Source organism: Nannobrachium achirus (assembly GCF_963921795.1).
Source record: "Nannobrachium achirus genome assembly, chromosome: 8".
In the NCBI taxonomy this organism is placed as follows: domain Eukaryota; kingdom Metazoa; phylum Chordata; class Actinopteri; order Myctophiformes; family Myctophidae; genus Nannobrachium; species Nannobrachium achirus.
Genome location: NC_137817.1, coordinates 46,828,171 through 46,844,522, shown reverse-complemented (window position 1 = coordinate 46,844,522; position 16,352 = coordinate 46,828,171). Strand labels below are relative to the sequence as shown.

At 41.7% G+C, this 16,352-nt stretch overlaps 4 protein-coding genes across 4 annotated transcripts; all 4 read left to right on the top strand.

Annotated features, from left to right (window-relative positions):
* Nucleotides 1-291: 291 nt before the first annotated feature.
* LOC308290423 (gamma-crystallin M2-like) lies at nt 292-846 on the top strand (the record flags this gene model as incomplete). Its single annotated transcript, XM_080732251.1, has 1 exon — nt 292-846. One exon carries the CDS (start codon nt 292-294, stop codon nt 844-846), a length of 555 nt encoding a protein of 184 aa, XP_080588377.1.
* A 3,834-nt stretch (nt 847-4,680) lies between these two features.
* Nucleotides 4,681-5,235, top strand: LOC308289677 (gamma-crystallin M2-like; the record flags this gene model as incomplete). The annotated part of the gene is made up of 1 exon (XM_080731417.1): nt 4,681-5,235. The coding sequence occupies one exon, from the start codon at nt 4,681-4,683 to the stop codon at nt 5,233-5,235; it is 555 nt and encodes a 184-aa protein (XP_080587543.1).
* Nucleotides 5,236-11,509: 6,274 nt separating this feature from the next.
* Nucleotides 11,510-12,064, top strand: LOC308289675 (gamma-crystallin M2-like; the record flags this gene model as incomplete). The annotated part of the gene is made up of 1 exon (XM_080731415.1): nt 11,510-12,064. One exon carries the CDS (start codon nt 11,510-11,512, stop codon nt 12,062-12,064), a length of 555 nt encoding a protein of 184 aa, XP_080587541.1.
* A 3,286-nt stretch (nt 12,065-15,350) lies between these two features.
* On the top strand, nt 15,351-15,905 carry LOC308289676 (gamma-crystallin M2-like; the record flags this gene model as incomplete). The annotated part of the gene is made up of 1 exon (XM_080731416.1): nt 15,351-15,905. The coding sequence occupies one exon, from the start codon at nt 15,351-15,353 to the stop codon at nt 15,903-15,905; it is 555 nt and encodes a 184-aa protein (XP_080587542.1).
* Between the last annotated feature and the right edge of the window lie 447 nt (nt 15,906-16,352).

Below are 16,352 nucleotides of genomic sequence, written 5' to 3'. Positions count from 1 at the left end.
ACCCTTTCAGCCTCTTGTTGTCTGTATTGTCGTAATGGTACAGGCTTTGTGCCGTAAGAGAAACAGCCTTTCCATGTTTTTTGAGGTGGAAACACTGAACAACCTCAGCTATGCTCTATGCTTTTCTATGGAATATTGCTGTGTCAGGGGTGCTGCCCGGGATACAAAGCAGCCTCTGCTGGTCAGGTGCTGTATAAAATGAGGGCTTCAGCCAGGTAGGAGTGCAGTTCACCACAGCCACAGCAATAGTAGCAGCAGCAGCACCAGCAGCTGAACAACTCCCACACAAAGATGACTTCCGGCATGAACATGATGAGCAAGATCATCTTCTACGAGGACAAGAACTTCCAGGGCCGCTCCTACGAGTGCATGAGTGACTGCTCTGACATGTCCTCCTACATGAACAGGTGCCAGTCCTGCAGGGTGGAGAGGGGCTGCTTCATGGTGTACGACCGCACCAACTACATGGGCAACCAGTACTTCATGAGGAGGGGCGAGTACTCCGACTACATGAGCATGATGGGCATGAGGGACTGCATCAGGTCCTGCCGCATGATCCCCATGCACAGGGGCAACTACAGGATGAAGATCTACGAGAGGGAGAACTTCGGTGGAATGATGAACGAGATGATGGACGACTGCGATAACATCATGGACCGTTACCAGATGAGCAACTGCATGTCCTGCAACGTGATGGACGGCCACTGGCTGATGTACGAGCAGCCCCAATACAGAGGCAGGATGATGTACATGAGGCCCGGCGAGTACAGGAGCTTCATGAACATGGGTTCCGACAGCAGCATGAGGTTCATGAGCATGAGGCGTATCATGGATTCCTGCTACTAGTTTAAATATCAGGAGATGATCCTAATAAAGTTGTTTTAATGTGGAAACAAAAAGAAGGATTATGATGCATTTATTTCTGTGACAACATTTATCACACTTAAAAAACACATGACCCTTAGTGTCCCTATTCTGGGCATGTCATAGGCAAACATTATTATATGTGAAAATAGCCGATCTACTGTACAGTACAAGCTCATAACGTGTCGCAAGCTTGTACGTCAGCTATTTTGAAAGAAGATTTAGTGTAGAAGGAAAAGGGAGGGGACCAAGTACAGACTCCTGGTTGAATACCGGTCAACAAAGTATAGGGTTGATTCAAGTGGTTATAAAACAAAGTGCCTTACAGAAGAAAACAATCTAATAAAATCAACAACATTAAGGCAATTAAATAACATTTCAAAATTTAATTGAAGGGAAGCCTTTAAATATGTGAAACATGAATAAAGCCTACTCCTTAGGCAGGGTGATGCAGAGTAAGTTCACTACAATTTGGAGACTATTGAGTGTTAAGACAACCCTATTGCAATAATAGTCAAGGTGTGAAAAGTATGATGATTTCATTAGGCCTGATTCACTAAACTGGTTGTAAATAACATGTAAATAAAGTGACTAAGGACGTGTGTGATTTATCTAAGCAAAAGCTTATTCATACACGAAAGGGTGTGTAAATCCCTGAAACGTGTGGATGTCACATGACATAATGACATGATGAATCCAGACAGCTGGCCGGAGAAGTTCATTTGCATTTTTCTACACCCCATTTCACACCATAAAACCCAACTTCACCGTGGTGAAGAAGTTCAACTTTGTCTCTCGTCAAAGAAAATACAGATTACGTCAGCGTTGCAGACGTCGGCAGAGCTTTGGATTTAGTAATGTTTACCTCCCTTCACATTTTTCTGGCTTACTCTACTCTCCTTACAAGGCTGATTCACCCTGACTTATTGTCTCCGCCAGGCCGAGACTATGTTTCGCACCCCATCCATCCGTCCGTCCGTCCGTCCGTCCGTCCGTCCGTGTCTGTGTGTGTGTATGTGCACACACTCCCTGGATGCCAATTCAGAACCTCTGCCCCACATTATTCACATGGGCCTGTTCTAGCGCCACCATGAGGCCGATTTGTACTCTACAGATTTTGTCCAAAAATCACACAAATCGTTATGGCTAAGATTGGCATCCAAAGTTTGCAGGATGTGTCCATTTTGAAGAAAATGCCTCAAATCATGAACACAGCTTGAAATGTGTGTGAAATGTTGCATGCACATTCCCACTAGGCCAAGTAAGAAATGTCACTTGAACGTTTTTAAATCAGCCTCATAGTGGCACTATGACAGGCCGATTTGTGTTTTTACCTAAAACTGCACCGATCTGACACTTTGCACGCACACTCTCTAGAGGCCAAGAAAAAACCTTTTTCACATCTGCCTTTTATAGCGCCACCAGATATTTCATCCCGATTGTCTCATTTTGGCTTCTAATTTTGCATAATTGGTCAGTTTTCAACTAAATGCCTCGAATCATGAACGCAGTTTGTGTCGTCTGTACATTTTTGCAACCCATTTCCACTACTAGGCTGAGGAAGAAATGTCCCCATTTTCAAATTGGCCTGTTATAGCACCACCAGCTGGTCGACTTTTGCTAAACACATTTTTGGAACAAAATGCCTCAAACCATGAATGCTGCGTCCAATTGCCATTAAAGGCCGAAGAAGACATGGCACCCTTTTCATATTGGCCTATTATACCACTACCAGGAGGCCACAATAACCTGGCGGAGACCTGTGCTCGGAAGAGCACTGCTTCTAGTTACCTATGTTCTCAACCTATCAGAATGCTTGTTACATTTAAAGATAATTTCGGCCTAAGGGTGCGGTCACAACAAACTTTGATTCTGCCTATGCAGTGGATTCTGTCAATGCATTTCAATGGGAAAGAAGAGGCGTGTTGCCATTTGAAGATTTTTGGCACAAAAAAAAAATGCTCCAGCATGCGAAAGTGATTTTGTAATGTGGTAATATAATAAGGCACAATGAAGCAGCAGTGTTAAGAGAGTAGAATTGACCAAAAAGTGACTTGGGCCATTATGCAGTCTAACGGAATGTTGGGCAAATAGATATTTTATTTTTAGGTTTGTCACTATTGTAATTGATTTTGCATGAAGAATAGGGCTATCTAATGGCACAAGGTAAGCAAGCTTTGGTCCCATGAAAGTCTGCCTCCGGACGTACATGCGAAAGAGTGGACGTTTGTCAAAATTAACAGACAAAAAAAAAAAAGATTGATGAATCATATTTGTAACGTGGGAATTTGCATAAATTCATATACGTATAAAATGTAAATAGTTTAGTGAAATCAGGCCCACTGTCCTTAAAACTCCATATCTATCTGATCCTGAATATTACTGAGGTGATAAAAGAGTTAAGGATTAATGGCTATTCTTTGAGCATTTATTTGTCAGATATGACAGAACATGACCGGGAGTGATCACTTCCTGGCCTGTGTCCAAGAAGCATTTGCCCACTGCTTGTACCTCCTGATCCACAGCCATCTTTAAGGACAACTTTGTTTTTTTACAACAAGGTTTCATATTTTAGATTGTAATTAGAGAAAAGAAAAAGTGAGTGTTAAAATGTTTTCATTTGCTTCGTTCTATTCTTTTATCGCGTTTACCGTGCTAAAGTGTGGGGCATGCGTACGCATGGGGGCATGCGTACAAGTGGCAAAATATGTCTTTTTAGACACAATAAGCCAGCAGTTTCTTTATTGCTATTTACAGTAACACTTCTAACCGCCATAAGTCACATCCAACCATAAAAGGTTGTGTTGTATCTTGGGAATGGGCTTATTCTGTGTAAAATTACATATTTAGCCACTTGTACGCATGCCCCCAACCACTGAAATAAGAATCTCTAAAACAATAGAAAGAAGTAAATGAAATAATTTTAACACTCATCTTTTATATTCTTTAATTACAATCTAAAATATGAACCCTTGTTCAAAGTTGTCCTTTAAAGGCTCTCTCTGCAGCCTCAGAAGCTATACTGATGGCTTTTCTCTTGTGATGCCCTTGTGACGCCCAGGACACTCTGTGTAGGCCTTGCAAAGTGATTTTCCGGCAAAGCCCCTTCCTCCCACTTAAATGGATTAAAGTTCTCAGTCCCCACGACTGATATCAGTCATGGATTCCAAAGAAGCCAGCATGTCTTCTATGGAAGCATTTTATGCAGCAAAAATTGCCGAGAATGTCATATAAAAGCAAAGGACTTCTTCTAGTGTAGAGTCTAATGTAGAGTTATGAAGCGAGAAATCTACAGGATTTACAACATTTTAATGAGGAGATTTACAACATGCTAAAAAGCAAGTACTACTGTGCAGTTTACATTTTTGATTAAGACATTATTCAATCAATCAAAGACAGTTGCCAGATAAAGTATAAACTAGGGCTTTACTGACGGAAACTAAAGTAAAACATTTCAACAGTGGTGAAAGCATTGTATGAATGTCTACAATAATACCACAGCCATTGTGTAGGCCATGGTATTGTACACAGATCCTTTGATGTTAGTCATTGTTAACCCTTTCAGTCTCTTGTTGTGTGCATTGACGTAATGGTACAGGCTTTGTGCCGTCAGAGAAACAAGCCTTTCCAAGGTGCTCTATGCTCTTCTATGGAATGTTGCTGTGTCAGGGGAGCTGCCTGTGACACAAAGCAGCCTCTGCTGGTCAGGTGCTGTATAAAAGGAAGGCTTCAGCCAGTTAGGAAGTCAGTTCACCCACAGCCACAGCAGCAGCAAGAGTAGCAGCAGCAGCACCAGCAGCTGAACAACACACAAAGATGTCTTCCGACATGAACATGATGGGCAAGATCGTCTTCTACGAGGACAGGAACTTCCAGGGCCGCTCCTACGAGTGCATGAGCGACTGCTCTGACATGTCCTCCTACATGAACAGGTGCCAGTCCTGCAGGGTGGAGAGGGGCTGCTTCATGGTGTACGACCGCACCAACTACATGGGCAACCAGTACTTCATGAGGAGGGGCGAGTACTCCGACTACATGAGCATGATGGGCATGAGGGACAGCATCAGGTCCTGCCGCATGATCCCCATGCACAGGGGCAACTACAGGATGAAGATCTACGAGAGGGAGAACTTCAGTGGAACGATGAACGAGATCATGGACGACTGCGATAACATCATGGACCGTTACCAGATGAGCAACTGCATGTCCTGCAACGTGATGGACGGCCACTGGCTGATGTACGAGCAGCCCCAATACAGAGGCAGAATGATGTACATGAGGCCCGGCGAGTACAGGAGCTTCATGAACATGGGCATGAACCAGGGCATGAGGTTCATGAGCATGAAGCGCATCATGGATTCCTACTACTAGTTTAAATATCAGGAGATGAACTCATCCTAATAAAGTTGTTTTAATGTGGAAACAAAAAGAACGGATTATGATGCTTTATTTCTGTGAAAACATTTATGACACTTCAAAAAACCACAGCGCCCCTATTATGGGCATGTCATAGGCAAACATTCTGTTAAAATAGCCGATCTACATGCTCAGAAAGCGTTGCAAGCTTGTACATCGGCAATTTTGACTTGAGAGATTTGGTGTAGAGGGAAAGGGGAGAGGACAGACCCCTGGGGGAACACCGGTCTATATAGGGTTTAAAGGACAACTTTGTTTTTTTACAACAAGGGTTCATATTTTAGATTGTAATTAGAGAAAAGAAAAAGTGAGTGTTAAAGTGATTTAATTTGCTTCGTTCTATTGTTTTATCGTGTTTACCATCTTAAAATGTGGGGCATGCGTACATGTGGCCAAATATGTATTTTTAGACACAATAAGCCAGCAGTTTCTTATATTTACAGTAACACTTCTAGCTCCCATAAGTCACATCCAACCATGAAAGGTTGCGTTGTATCTTGGGAATGGGCTTATTCTGTATAAAATGACATATTTAGCCACTTGTACGCATGCCCCCACCCACTGAAATAAGAATCTCTAAAACAATAGAAAGAAGTAAATGAAATAATTTTAACACTCATCTTTTATATTCTTTAATTACAATCTAAAATATGAACCCTTGTTGTAAAAAACTAAAGTTGTCCTTTAACTCATTTGGTGCCAGCGCCCTCTAGGGGCCATAGAATGCCAGGGTATCTCTCATAGGCGAGCGCTTTAGCTTCCAGGACCTCACCTTCCAGGACCTCACGTGCTCACGTTCATGCACGTCATGGAAATGTCCCGGATGATAATGCTAACAGAATGGCTATTCCCATTTTGTCATCTAAAAGATCATTTTTGGGCGATTTCGCCGTAAATAAACCTCGCGCCGCTTCCCTAAAGACACAATCCAGAGATATAAGCCTTCAAAGATGTGGTCTTTCATTGGATTAGGTGGAGATTGGCGATTTCGTTCGCAAATAACGGCCGGCCGGGCCGTTGCTATAGCTTTCGGCTAGTAGCTAGAAAAATCAGGCCAGGCTTCAGAAGGCCTCTTATCATTTTATTCCATTTCATTAAATATCCCGGACTAGTTCGGGATAGGCACCCTGGAATACGTCGCGCCGCCTACAATGAACATTGGGTGAACATTGGGGGGGGTCTAAACTTTATTTTAAACCATTTTCAATGGAATAAATCGTCGGAGCATCTAGCGTCTCTCGTTGGTGAGCGCTGGGCGAGCCGGGACCACCCACGTTGCTCCAAGCAGCTCGGGGTAAGTAAAATAGCAAATAAAAATTTGTTTTTGATCCCGAATATCCCGAACTAGTTCGGGATAGGCACTCAAAGAGTTAAGTAGTCAATTAAAACTGCTATAATAATAATAATAATAATAATAAATAATAAATAATCAAAATAACTAGTTATGTTCTCTGCATACACATTTGAAAATGCATGCAATTAATAAGATTCATATTCAGAATATGCATAATTTGAGTGCTTAAAAAATTTGAAAAAAAGAAAAGAAAGAAAAGAAATGTATGCCCCCCTTTCTCCCATAAAATGGTAAAAAAGTGAAGCTTGTGTGACTTTGCACTGATACTGCAACACATAAACAATATCTATAAAGGCTACCAGAATAATTTGATGCCTGCACATCTCTCTAGTCTCTACCACAGTGAATAAAAATAGATGCAATTGGAAATTGCAACGGTGGTTGCCGTGACTATATTCTGCAGAAAGTTAACTGTCATGTCACTGTCAGCTCAACCAATACTCAAATGTTTTCCCTTCAATTTCCAATTGCATCTGATTTCCATCAATTTCCAATGGCATCTGATTCACAAACTAGACCAGGTCAACCTGGTTGTGCCAGACCCCCTGTCTGTCATCATCATTTATGACATCATGCCTTTTGTAGGCATGTCATCATCATGTCATCATCATATATACCCTTTATATAGAAAACCCGGACAAACAGACCGACATTTGCTTATGTAGGCCTACCCATTTCATGGGTCTGGCAAAAAGTTAATCTAGTGGTGAAAATAAAGTTTCCCGAGACTACAGTGTGTTCACCTATCGGGCAGCCGCGCTAATAGCTAGGGTGCAATTCTGGGAAATTGCAAGTGTGGTTGCACTGACGTGAGTCAGAAGGAATCCACTGGGAACTAAATTCCGTCTTACCATTTATAATTGTCATGACAAGTCAAGTGAAGCATGACCCAATCCTGTCTGACTGGACAATATATTGTCCAAGATATCAGGCTTTACAACCAAACAAAATGTTACCAAAAGCTGGTTCACTTTGCTGGCAATGAATTCTCTGACGGAATACAATAGTGGGTTGAAACCACACTAATAATAAATATAGCTGCAAGCAGCAATATAGGGCCAAGACATATATGCAATATGAATAAAGCAATATGCGCAATAGAGCTGTTAAAGATGAAGTGCCATGATGGTGAGTTCCTTACTTCATAGCAAGGGAAAGTTAGCAAATTAGCAGATAGATAATTATATTTTCTGCAACAGTTTGTATTGTAACTCACAGACTGGGTGAAGCTATCAAGCTTATGTCAGTAGCAGTGTCACATACTACATGTGTGATGAGACAGCTATATACCTCCAGTACTACAGTGTGTGACCAAGAGCTATACTTCTAGTACAACGGTGTGTGACCGAGAGTTATATTTCTTTAGTTAATATTATTTATCATAGTCGAATGTACTTTTGCTGGGAGGTTATAGCACAGCTAAAAAACAATAGGCGCCTAAGAAAACCAACAAAAACAATGAGTCCTACACACTCTGTGCTTTTTCCCTTAATAATCCTATATTAAAATTGGCTTAAGGGAAGACCATCCCTGTGCACCTGACAATGCTCTCATGTCACGGTCGGACCTCGGACTGTCACTATGTAAGCCATTTACCATGAGAGGGAGTGGTGGCGAATGGTAAATTGCTTTTCTACCATATAAATGAAAGCAAACACAGTTGTAACTTGCAATGTTACAACTGCAACACAACAGTGGGCGGGGTCCATGAGCCAACTCAAGGTTGTTGACTGATTTACCACTGTTTTAAGCCAATCAGAATCCAGTATCTGAACATGTGATCACAAAAAAGTGGTAGAAGACCGTGTTATAAGGAGTTCCCGAAGCAGCTATGCTCAAATATGGAGTGTTGTGTAACCTCAATTGGTCGTCATGGTATCAGCAAACAAATCAGTAGCTCTATATATATGCACAAAAGGGGGAATTTGATCATATATGGGCAATTGGGCATATACTGATGACATCAAGGATATTCATTTATGGGCATAAAAGGGACAAGGACAGCAGATACAGAGATCTCCATATATGGGCATATCAGTCAGATTGGCTGTGCGACGTAGGTGTGAGTTGCATAGCGGCCAACACCTCTATGTAATGTAGGTGATCCGAACCTCCCCACCCGGCTTTGAACCCGGGTCTCCCGCGTGAAAGTCCAATATCTTAACCATTACTCCAAAGGGATATCCCTATGGAACGAGAGCAGATACTAGACTTTTGAGGCTTCAGGCTGGGGCTGCGACTCTCTCCGCCACAGTAATACAAAGTGCCTTACATAAAACTGAAGAAATCAGCAACAGCAACAGTTCAAAATTAAATTGAAGGGAAGCGTTCAATAAAAATAAGGTTGATTAAAAAAGAAATTGATATATAAAGCCTACTGCCCTTGTTTGTCAAATTCATTGACTTCAAGGAGGCTTTCGACAGTGTCCGACACAAAACCCTGTGGAAGATCCTGCAGTCTTGTGGAATCACTCATTAGATTGTCTCAATAGGGGTGCCTGTTGACCCAGGCGCATGCCACTTAGGCTCTGATGCCTGGCAGCGTGTCTCAGGTTCGAATCCCGATGCAGACCACCTTTGCTTCGTGTCACTCTCCCCATTTCCTTTCAGTCTACTGTCCTATCAATAAAGGCATAAAAGCCCCAAAACAAATCTTAAAAAAACTAAAAACAAACAAACAGTCTCAATAATAGGGAGGTTTTATGACCATTTGAATGCAGTGTTATACTTGGAAATACCACCTCTGAGTCTTTCCCTTTACGATCCGGAGTAAACAACTGTTGAAGAACATCGAGTCATCCAGTGGACCCTCTCTTGCTGATGACCTCGCTGTCCTGTTCACAAATATAAAACATCTGCCAAAAAAAACGTATCGACTCACCAAGTATGCTCTAAAGAAAGGCCTCATCCTCAAAACCACAAAAACCAAAGTGATGACCATCAACACCACCACACAGGAAAGCATATACGGTACAGATCCATTTAAAAGAATTAGAATATTGTGTAAAAGTTCATTTTCTTCTGTAATATAATAAAAAAAAAACATTAATATATTCTAGATTCATTGTGCATGCAGTGAAATATTCAAAACCTTTTTTGTTTTCATTTAGATTTTTATGGCATACAGCTCATGAAAATCAAAAATCCATATCTCAAAATATTAGAATATTACTTCAAAAGAAGGATTTAGTAGTACGACGCCTAAGGGCGACAAGCGCCCTCACCCTAAAAGGCGAGGTCGCACCATGTCTTGGCCATCTGGCCAGTGATATATATCGGACCAGTTACCCATATATGGAGACCCCTGGTACCCATATATGGAGATCCATATACTGTATATGGAGATATGCTGTGAGACCCCAGTTTCAGTTATCCGTTATGTGAAAGTCCTATAATAATCCTTTAATTTGATAGAGGCCTTAAGGTTAAGCTCATCTGTGTGGTTGGGTCTGGTGTCTCTCATCTTCCTCTTGACAACACAACACAGATTCTCTGTGGGGTTCAGGTCAGTCCAGTTGGCTGGTCAGTTAAGCCCAGTAATACCATGGTCAGTACACCAGTAACTAGTAGTTTTGGCTCTGTGGGCAGGTGCCAAGTGCTTCTGGCTAAAGGAAATCATCATCTCCATGAAGCTTGTCAACCTATGGAAGGACAAAGTGCTTTAAAATCCCTGGGTAGATGGCTGTGTTGACTCTGAACTTGATAAAACAGTGTGGAGCAAAACCAGCATTGCATTGCTGCTGTTGGTCCACAAAGTACAGAGTGCATAAATTAACATAACCGTTCAGAAGTTTGACATTTCTGTATTATAAATCCTTCTTTTGAAGTAATATTCTAATATTTTTAGATATGGATTTTTGATTTTCATGAGCTTTATGCACAATGAATCTAGAATCGTTTTTCTTTTATTATATTACAGAATAAAATGAACTTTTACACATAATTATATATATATTTTTTCCCTTTTTTTTCCTGATGGATCTGTGCAGTACATACTAAGAAAATACCCCAAATTGAACCCCGGGGCACTCCCCAAGTTATAGAGGTATAAAGAATCACAGTCACCCGTTGACACACACACACACACACACACACACACACACACACACACACACACACACACACACACACACACACACACACACACACACACACACACACACACACACACACACACACACACACACACACACACACACACACACACACACACACACACACACAATACAGTTGGTCAAATATTTAAGCCACTGCCAGCCAAACCCACTGCATGGTGTAATCTACTTATTATAAGTACATTATGATCAAAGGTGTCAAATCAATGCAACATTCAAGTCAAAGTATGGAAGTGAGTCAACATTCATAAAACATAATTTTGTAACCCCAATAAGTGCAATCTAACAGTACAATTGATCAATTGATTGAATACTTTATTAGACAAACATGTAAACATACATTTGGGCTAAAGTATAACACAAAAAGGTCCAGAGGACTTTCTTTTGTGGTCCTATGGAATACAATACAATATGAGTTTCTACAATACCACAGCTATTGTGTAGGCCACGGTACATGTACATAGATCCTTTGACGTTACCAGTCATTGTTGACCCTCTAGTCATTGTTAACCCTTTCAGTCTCTCGTGTGTATAGTCGTAATGGCTTTGTGCCGTCAGAGAAACAACCTTTCCAAGGGTTTTCCTCAGCGCTCTATGCTCTTCTATGGAATGTTGCTGCGTCGGGGGAGCTGCCTGGGACACAAAGCAGCCTCTGATTGTCATGTACTGTATAAAAGGAAGGCTTCAGCCAGGTAAGAGTTCAGTTCACCCACAGCAACAGCAGCAGCAGCACCAGCAGCTGAACAACTCCTACACAAAGATGTCTTCCGACATGAACATGATGGGCAAGATCATCTTCTACGAGGACAGGAACTTCCAGGGCCGCTCCTACGAGTGCATGAGCGACTGCTCTGACATGTCCTCCTACATGAGCAGGTGCCAGTCCTGCAGGGTGGAGAGGGGCTGCTTCATGGTGTACGACCGCACCAACTACATGGGCAACCAGTACTTCATGAGGAGGGGCGAGTACTCCGACTACATGAGCATGATGGGCATGAGGGACTGCATCAGGTCCTGCCGCATGATCCCCATGCACAGGGGCAACTACAGGATGAAGATCTACGAGAGGGAGAACTTCAGTGGAACGATGAACGAGATCATGGACGACTGCGATAACATCATGGACCGTTACCAGATGAGCAACTGCATGTCCTGCAACGTGATGGACGGCCACTGGCTGATGTACGAGCAGCCCCAATACAGAGGCAGGATGATGTACATGAGGCCCGGCGAGTACAGGAGCTTCATGAACATGGGCATGAACCAGGGCATGAGGTTCATGAGCATGAGGCGCATCATGGATTCCTACTACTAGTTTAAATATCAGGAGATGACTTCATCTTAATAAAGTTGTTTTAATGTGGAAAACAAAAGTTTATTGTGTAGTCTCTCATTAATATTTGTTTAAGATTGTTTTAATAAGTACTTGCTATGAAAGGTGCAATACTAATAAAGTTATTAATAGTATTATTTATTTTAGATGTTATGACGCATGTCCTAGTGAAATGGGCATGGTGGACAGAATGGAGAACTTTATGCTTTTCAGCAAACTGGGCTGTTGTAGCTGAATGCGTAGAGAGGACGCCTGGTAAACAAAAGGTCACAGGTTAGATTCTAAGACCTGGCTAGGACTGGGCAGGAAGAGTGATGAAACCTATAGCCTGATTAGAATACTTCAATTTGTTTATGTTGTGTAGATGAAACAGAGGAATTGGCAAACATGTTTAACCTATGTTATTATTTTATCTAATTGTGGGCTCGCTTTAGCGAGTACACAGTCTTTTCAGCTTTTCCAATACACACTAATGGTGTTTGCTAGAAGGGAGAGAGGACACAGGAGGAACGACTCTTGTGTTTCTTAAAATAACTGCGGCCACAAGGTTTACACTACAGATATGTTTTTTGCATCAGCACGTTTGCACGGGTCCACTCTCCGATTTAATCCAAATATCTAAGCTGTGTGTTGTATAACGTAACATAGCCCTCAACCATAGAGAAAACCTACAGGGATGCCCCCTTAGTCAGATGGACCAGGGACTACAAACGCAAGCACTATAAGATGGAAAACCCATTGGACTTAACCAGATTATAAGAGAAGAGAAAGAAAAACTGGAAAGAGACAAAACCAAATACTATCTAGCACTAAAAAGATAGCCTGGCATTAGCCCTATGGGCCGAAGTCCAGACTGATACCGTGGAGGAACTTGTGAGTGAAGCCATGTTATCAGTCTGGCTAATGCCAGGCTATACTAAAAGAGAACATACAGTGGAAGAATACCTGAGCATGGTGAACGACCCAAAACTTAGGAAAGCATTGACTAGGTAAAGACTCAGTTAACACAGCCTTGCAATAGAGAAAGGCATGCAGCTAAAACTGACAGACCCCACTTCCAAGGGAAGATAGACTATGCACACAAAATGTGGTGTAAACAGAACCCTTTCTAACCACCGGACTACTACTGTATACCAAGACATCAGAGACACATACTTCCCACAGATTACATACACCCAAAGTGTGTTTGAAAAAACATGGCCAACGTAAAAAAAAACATGTGCACTGTTGCGATAAAAGAAGGTTAGCCAATTGGATTCAACCACCCGAAGGACTACAAACCATTGAGTGTCTGTAGCTACTGAGTAGACATCTAGACCAGATGATCTCAAACTTTTTTGACCCGGGGCACCCCTGTAACTAACCTTTTCATCGGCACCCCTGAATTACGCTGTTATTTTTTAGAAACCTACAGTACCTTTAAACACAATTTAAATCTGAGGCTTTTTTTAATACTACCTATTTAAATTGTTTTGAGAAAAAATAGCTTTGATTTGTCCCAAAGCAACTGCAAAAGATTGCTGCTATTCGTTTCAAAATGAGTTATAACCTGTATATATATAACATACTGTATATATAACAATGCAATGTGACATAGCTCTGTTTACACTATGCTGTACCCCCTCCAACTGTATACATTTCCCATTTTCAACTGCTTTTATTATATTTTGACACTTGCTTTTGCAATGTAAACGGATGATTTCTTACGCCAATAAAGCTCATTTGAATTGAATTGATGCATGCATTTTGAGTTAAGACCATTAATATCAACCCATGTCTCTCTGCACGGTAGCAATTGGTTCACCTAGGGCAGTTTCATGCTTAGCCTGTCAAACTGTTGAAAAGTAACTAAGGGCATTTACTAAATAATGGAAAGTGCTTACAATGCACAGTACAATGTTGAGGTACTTTTACTTTACTTTCCATTTAGTTACTTCTACGCCCCTACAATTACAACATTTGACAGCTTTAGTTACTTAGCAGATTTTATTATCAATAAAATACATATATTAACCACTTGTCTTAAAGGGATATTTCACTTTCAAATAAAAAAAATGTCATTTTATCATCTAATCAGCCTTTTGTGAACACCCTGAACAGTTTTCAATTTGCTTCTTTCAGTATTTAGATATTTAATGTAAATGTTATCAGGCATTCCCCGTCCAGGGCCCCTCCCCATACACACCCATTGTAACTTCAAACTCCATTTTAACCATGATAGATTCATTAGAAACACCCATTATATTTTCTGGTGATTCATAATACCCTCCTAATACGTGAGCTGGCCTTGTTTTTTCCCTAACCCTAACCCTAACCCCTAACCCGATAACGTTTTTCATTTATTTTTAATATCTTTTTATTGTATTGATTTTTTTCTATTTCCCAAATAATTATTACAAATAAATGAAAAAGTCGTCCACTTTGGCAATTCAAAAAAGACGATCTACAATGTGACACGTTATGAGCTTAAAGTCTAAGATCACACCCAGGTCTGTGAGCTCTGTTTTGACCTATCTAGCCAGAGATCCATTGACCTATCTAGCCAGAGATCCAAGCATTGAATGTAATTTGTATCTCTCAGATTTGAGGCCAGTGAGGAGAATCTCACTTTTCCCTTCATTCATTTTTAAAAGGGCACATCCAAAGATGAATGTCATTGAGACAAGAAGTGAGAGTACTCTGACATTGGGGTATCTGGTGAGACGGATATGTGCAACTGTGTTTCATCTGTGTAGCAGTGATAGTTGACATTATGGTGCTGTGCTCCTTGGGGCACAGGTATCTGCCAAGGTTATTGTGGACCAACAAAGTTCTAAAGCATTTTGTTCAAAATGGCCCACTCCTGCTAACCTACTCCAATACTACCCAACCATACTCTGTCTCAACTGGATCCGATACAAGATCACCTAGGGAGACAAATAACTGTCTTTCAGCCAGGTCATTGTTGACCCCCTAGTCATTGTTAACCCTTTCAGCCTCTGTTTGTCTGTATTGTTGTGATGGTACAGGCTTTGTGTCGTCAGAAAAAAAAAACTGCCTTTCCAAGGTTCTTTGAGGTGGAAACACTGAACAACCTCAGCTCAGCTCTATGCTCTTCTATGGAATGTTGCTGTGTCAGGGGAGCTGCCTGGGACACAAAGCAGCCTCTGCTGGTCAGGTACTGTACAAAAGGAAGGCTTCAGCCAGGTAGGAAGTCAGTTCACCACAGCCACAGCAGCAGCAATAGTAGCAGCAGCAGCAACAGCAGCTGAACAACTCCCAAACAAAGATGACTACCGGCATGAACATGATGAGCAAGATCATCTTCTACGAGGACAAGAACTTCCAGGGCCGCTCCTACGAGTGCATGAGCGACTGCTCTGACATGTCCTCCTACATGAACAGGTGCCAGTCCTGCAGGGTGGAGAGGGGCTGCTTCATGGTGTACGACCGCACCAACTACATGGGCAACCAGTACTTCATGAGGAGGGGCGAGTACTCCGACTACATGAGCATGATGGGCATGAGGGACAGCATCAGGTCCTGCCGCATGATCCCCATGCACAGGGGCAACTACAGGATGAAGATCTACGAGAGGGAGAACTTCAGTGGAACGATGAACGAGATCATGGACGACTGCGATAACATCATGGACCGTTACCAGATGAGCAACTGCATGTCCTGCAACGTGATGGACGGCCACTGGCTGATGTACGAGCAGCCCCAATACAGAGGCAAGATGATGTACATGAGGCCCGGCGAGTACAGGAGCTTCATGAACATGGGCATGAACCAGGGCATGAGGTTCATGAGCATGAAGCGCATCATGGATTCCTACTACTAGTTTAAATATCAGGAGATGAACTCATCCTAATAAAGTTGTTTTAATGTGGAAACAAAAAGAACGGATTATGATGCATTTATTTCTGTGACAACATTTATCACACAAACTACATGACCCCTTGCGCCCCTATTCTGGGCATGTCATAGGCAAACATTCTGTTAAAATAGCCCATCTACAAGATCACAGCACGTTGCAAGCTTGTACATCTGCTATTTTGACCGAAGATATTTAGTGTAGCGGGAAAGGGGAGAGGACCAAGTACAGACCCCTGGGGGAACACCTGTCAACAAAGTAGGGTTTAAAAGGTTAATTAAAACTTGTTATAAAAACAAGATTACATAAAGCACAGTGAGAAATAAAAACATAAAAAGGAATAAAAATTAAACCGAAGGGAAGCCTTTCAATTAAATTAAGCTTGAAGTGATAAATTAATTTTGAAGTGATTAA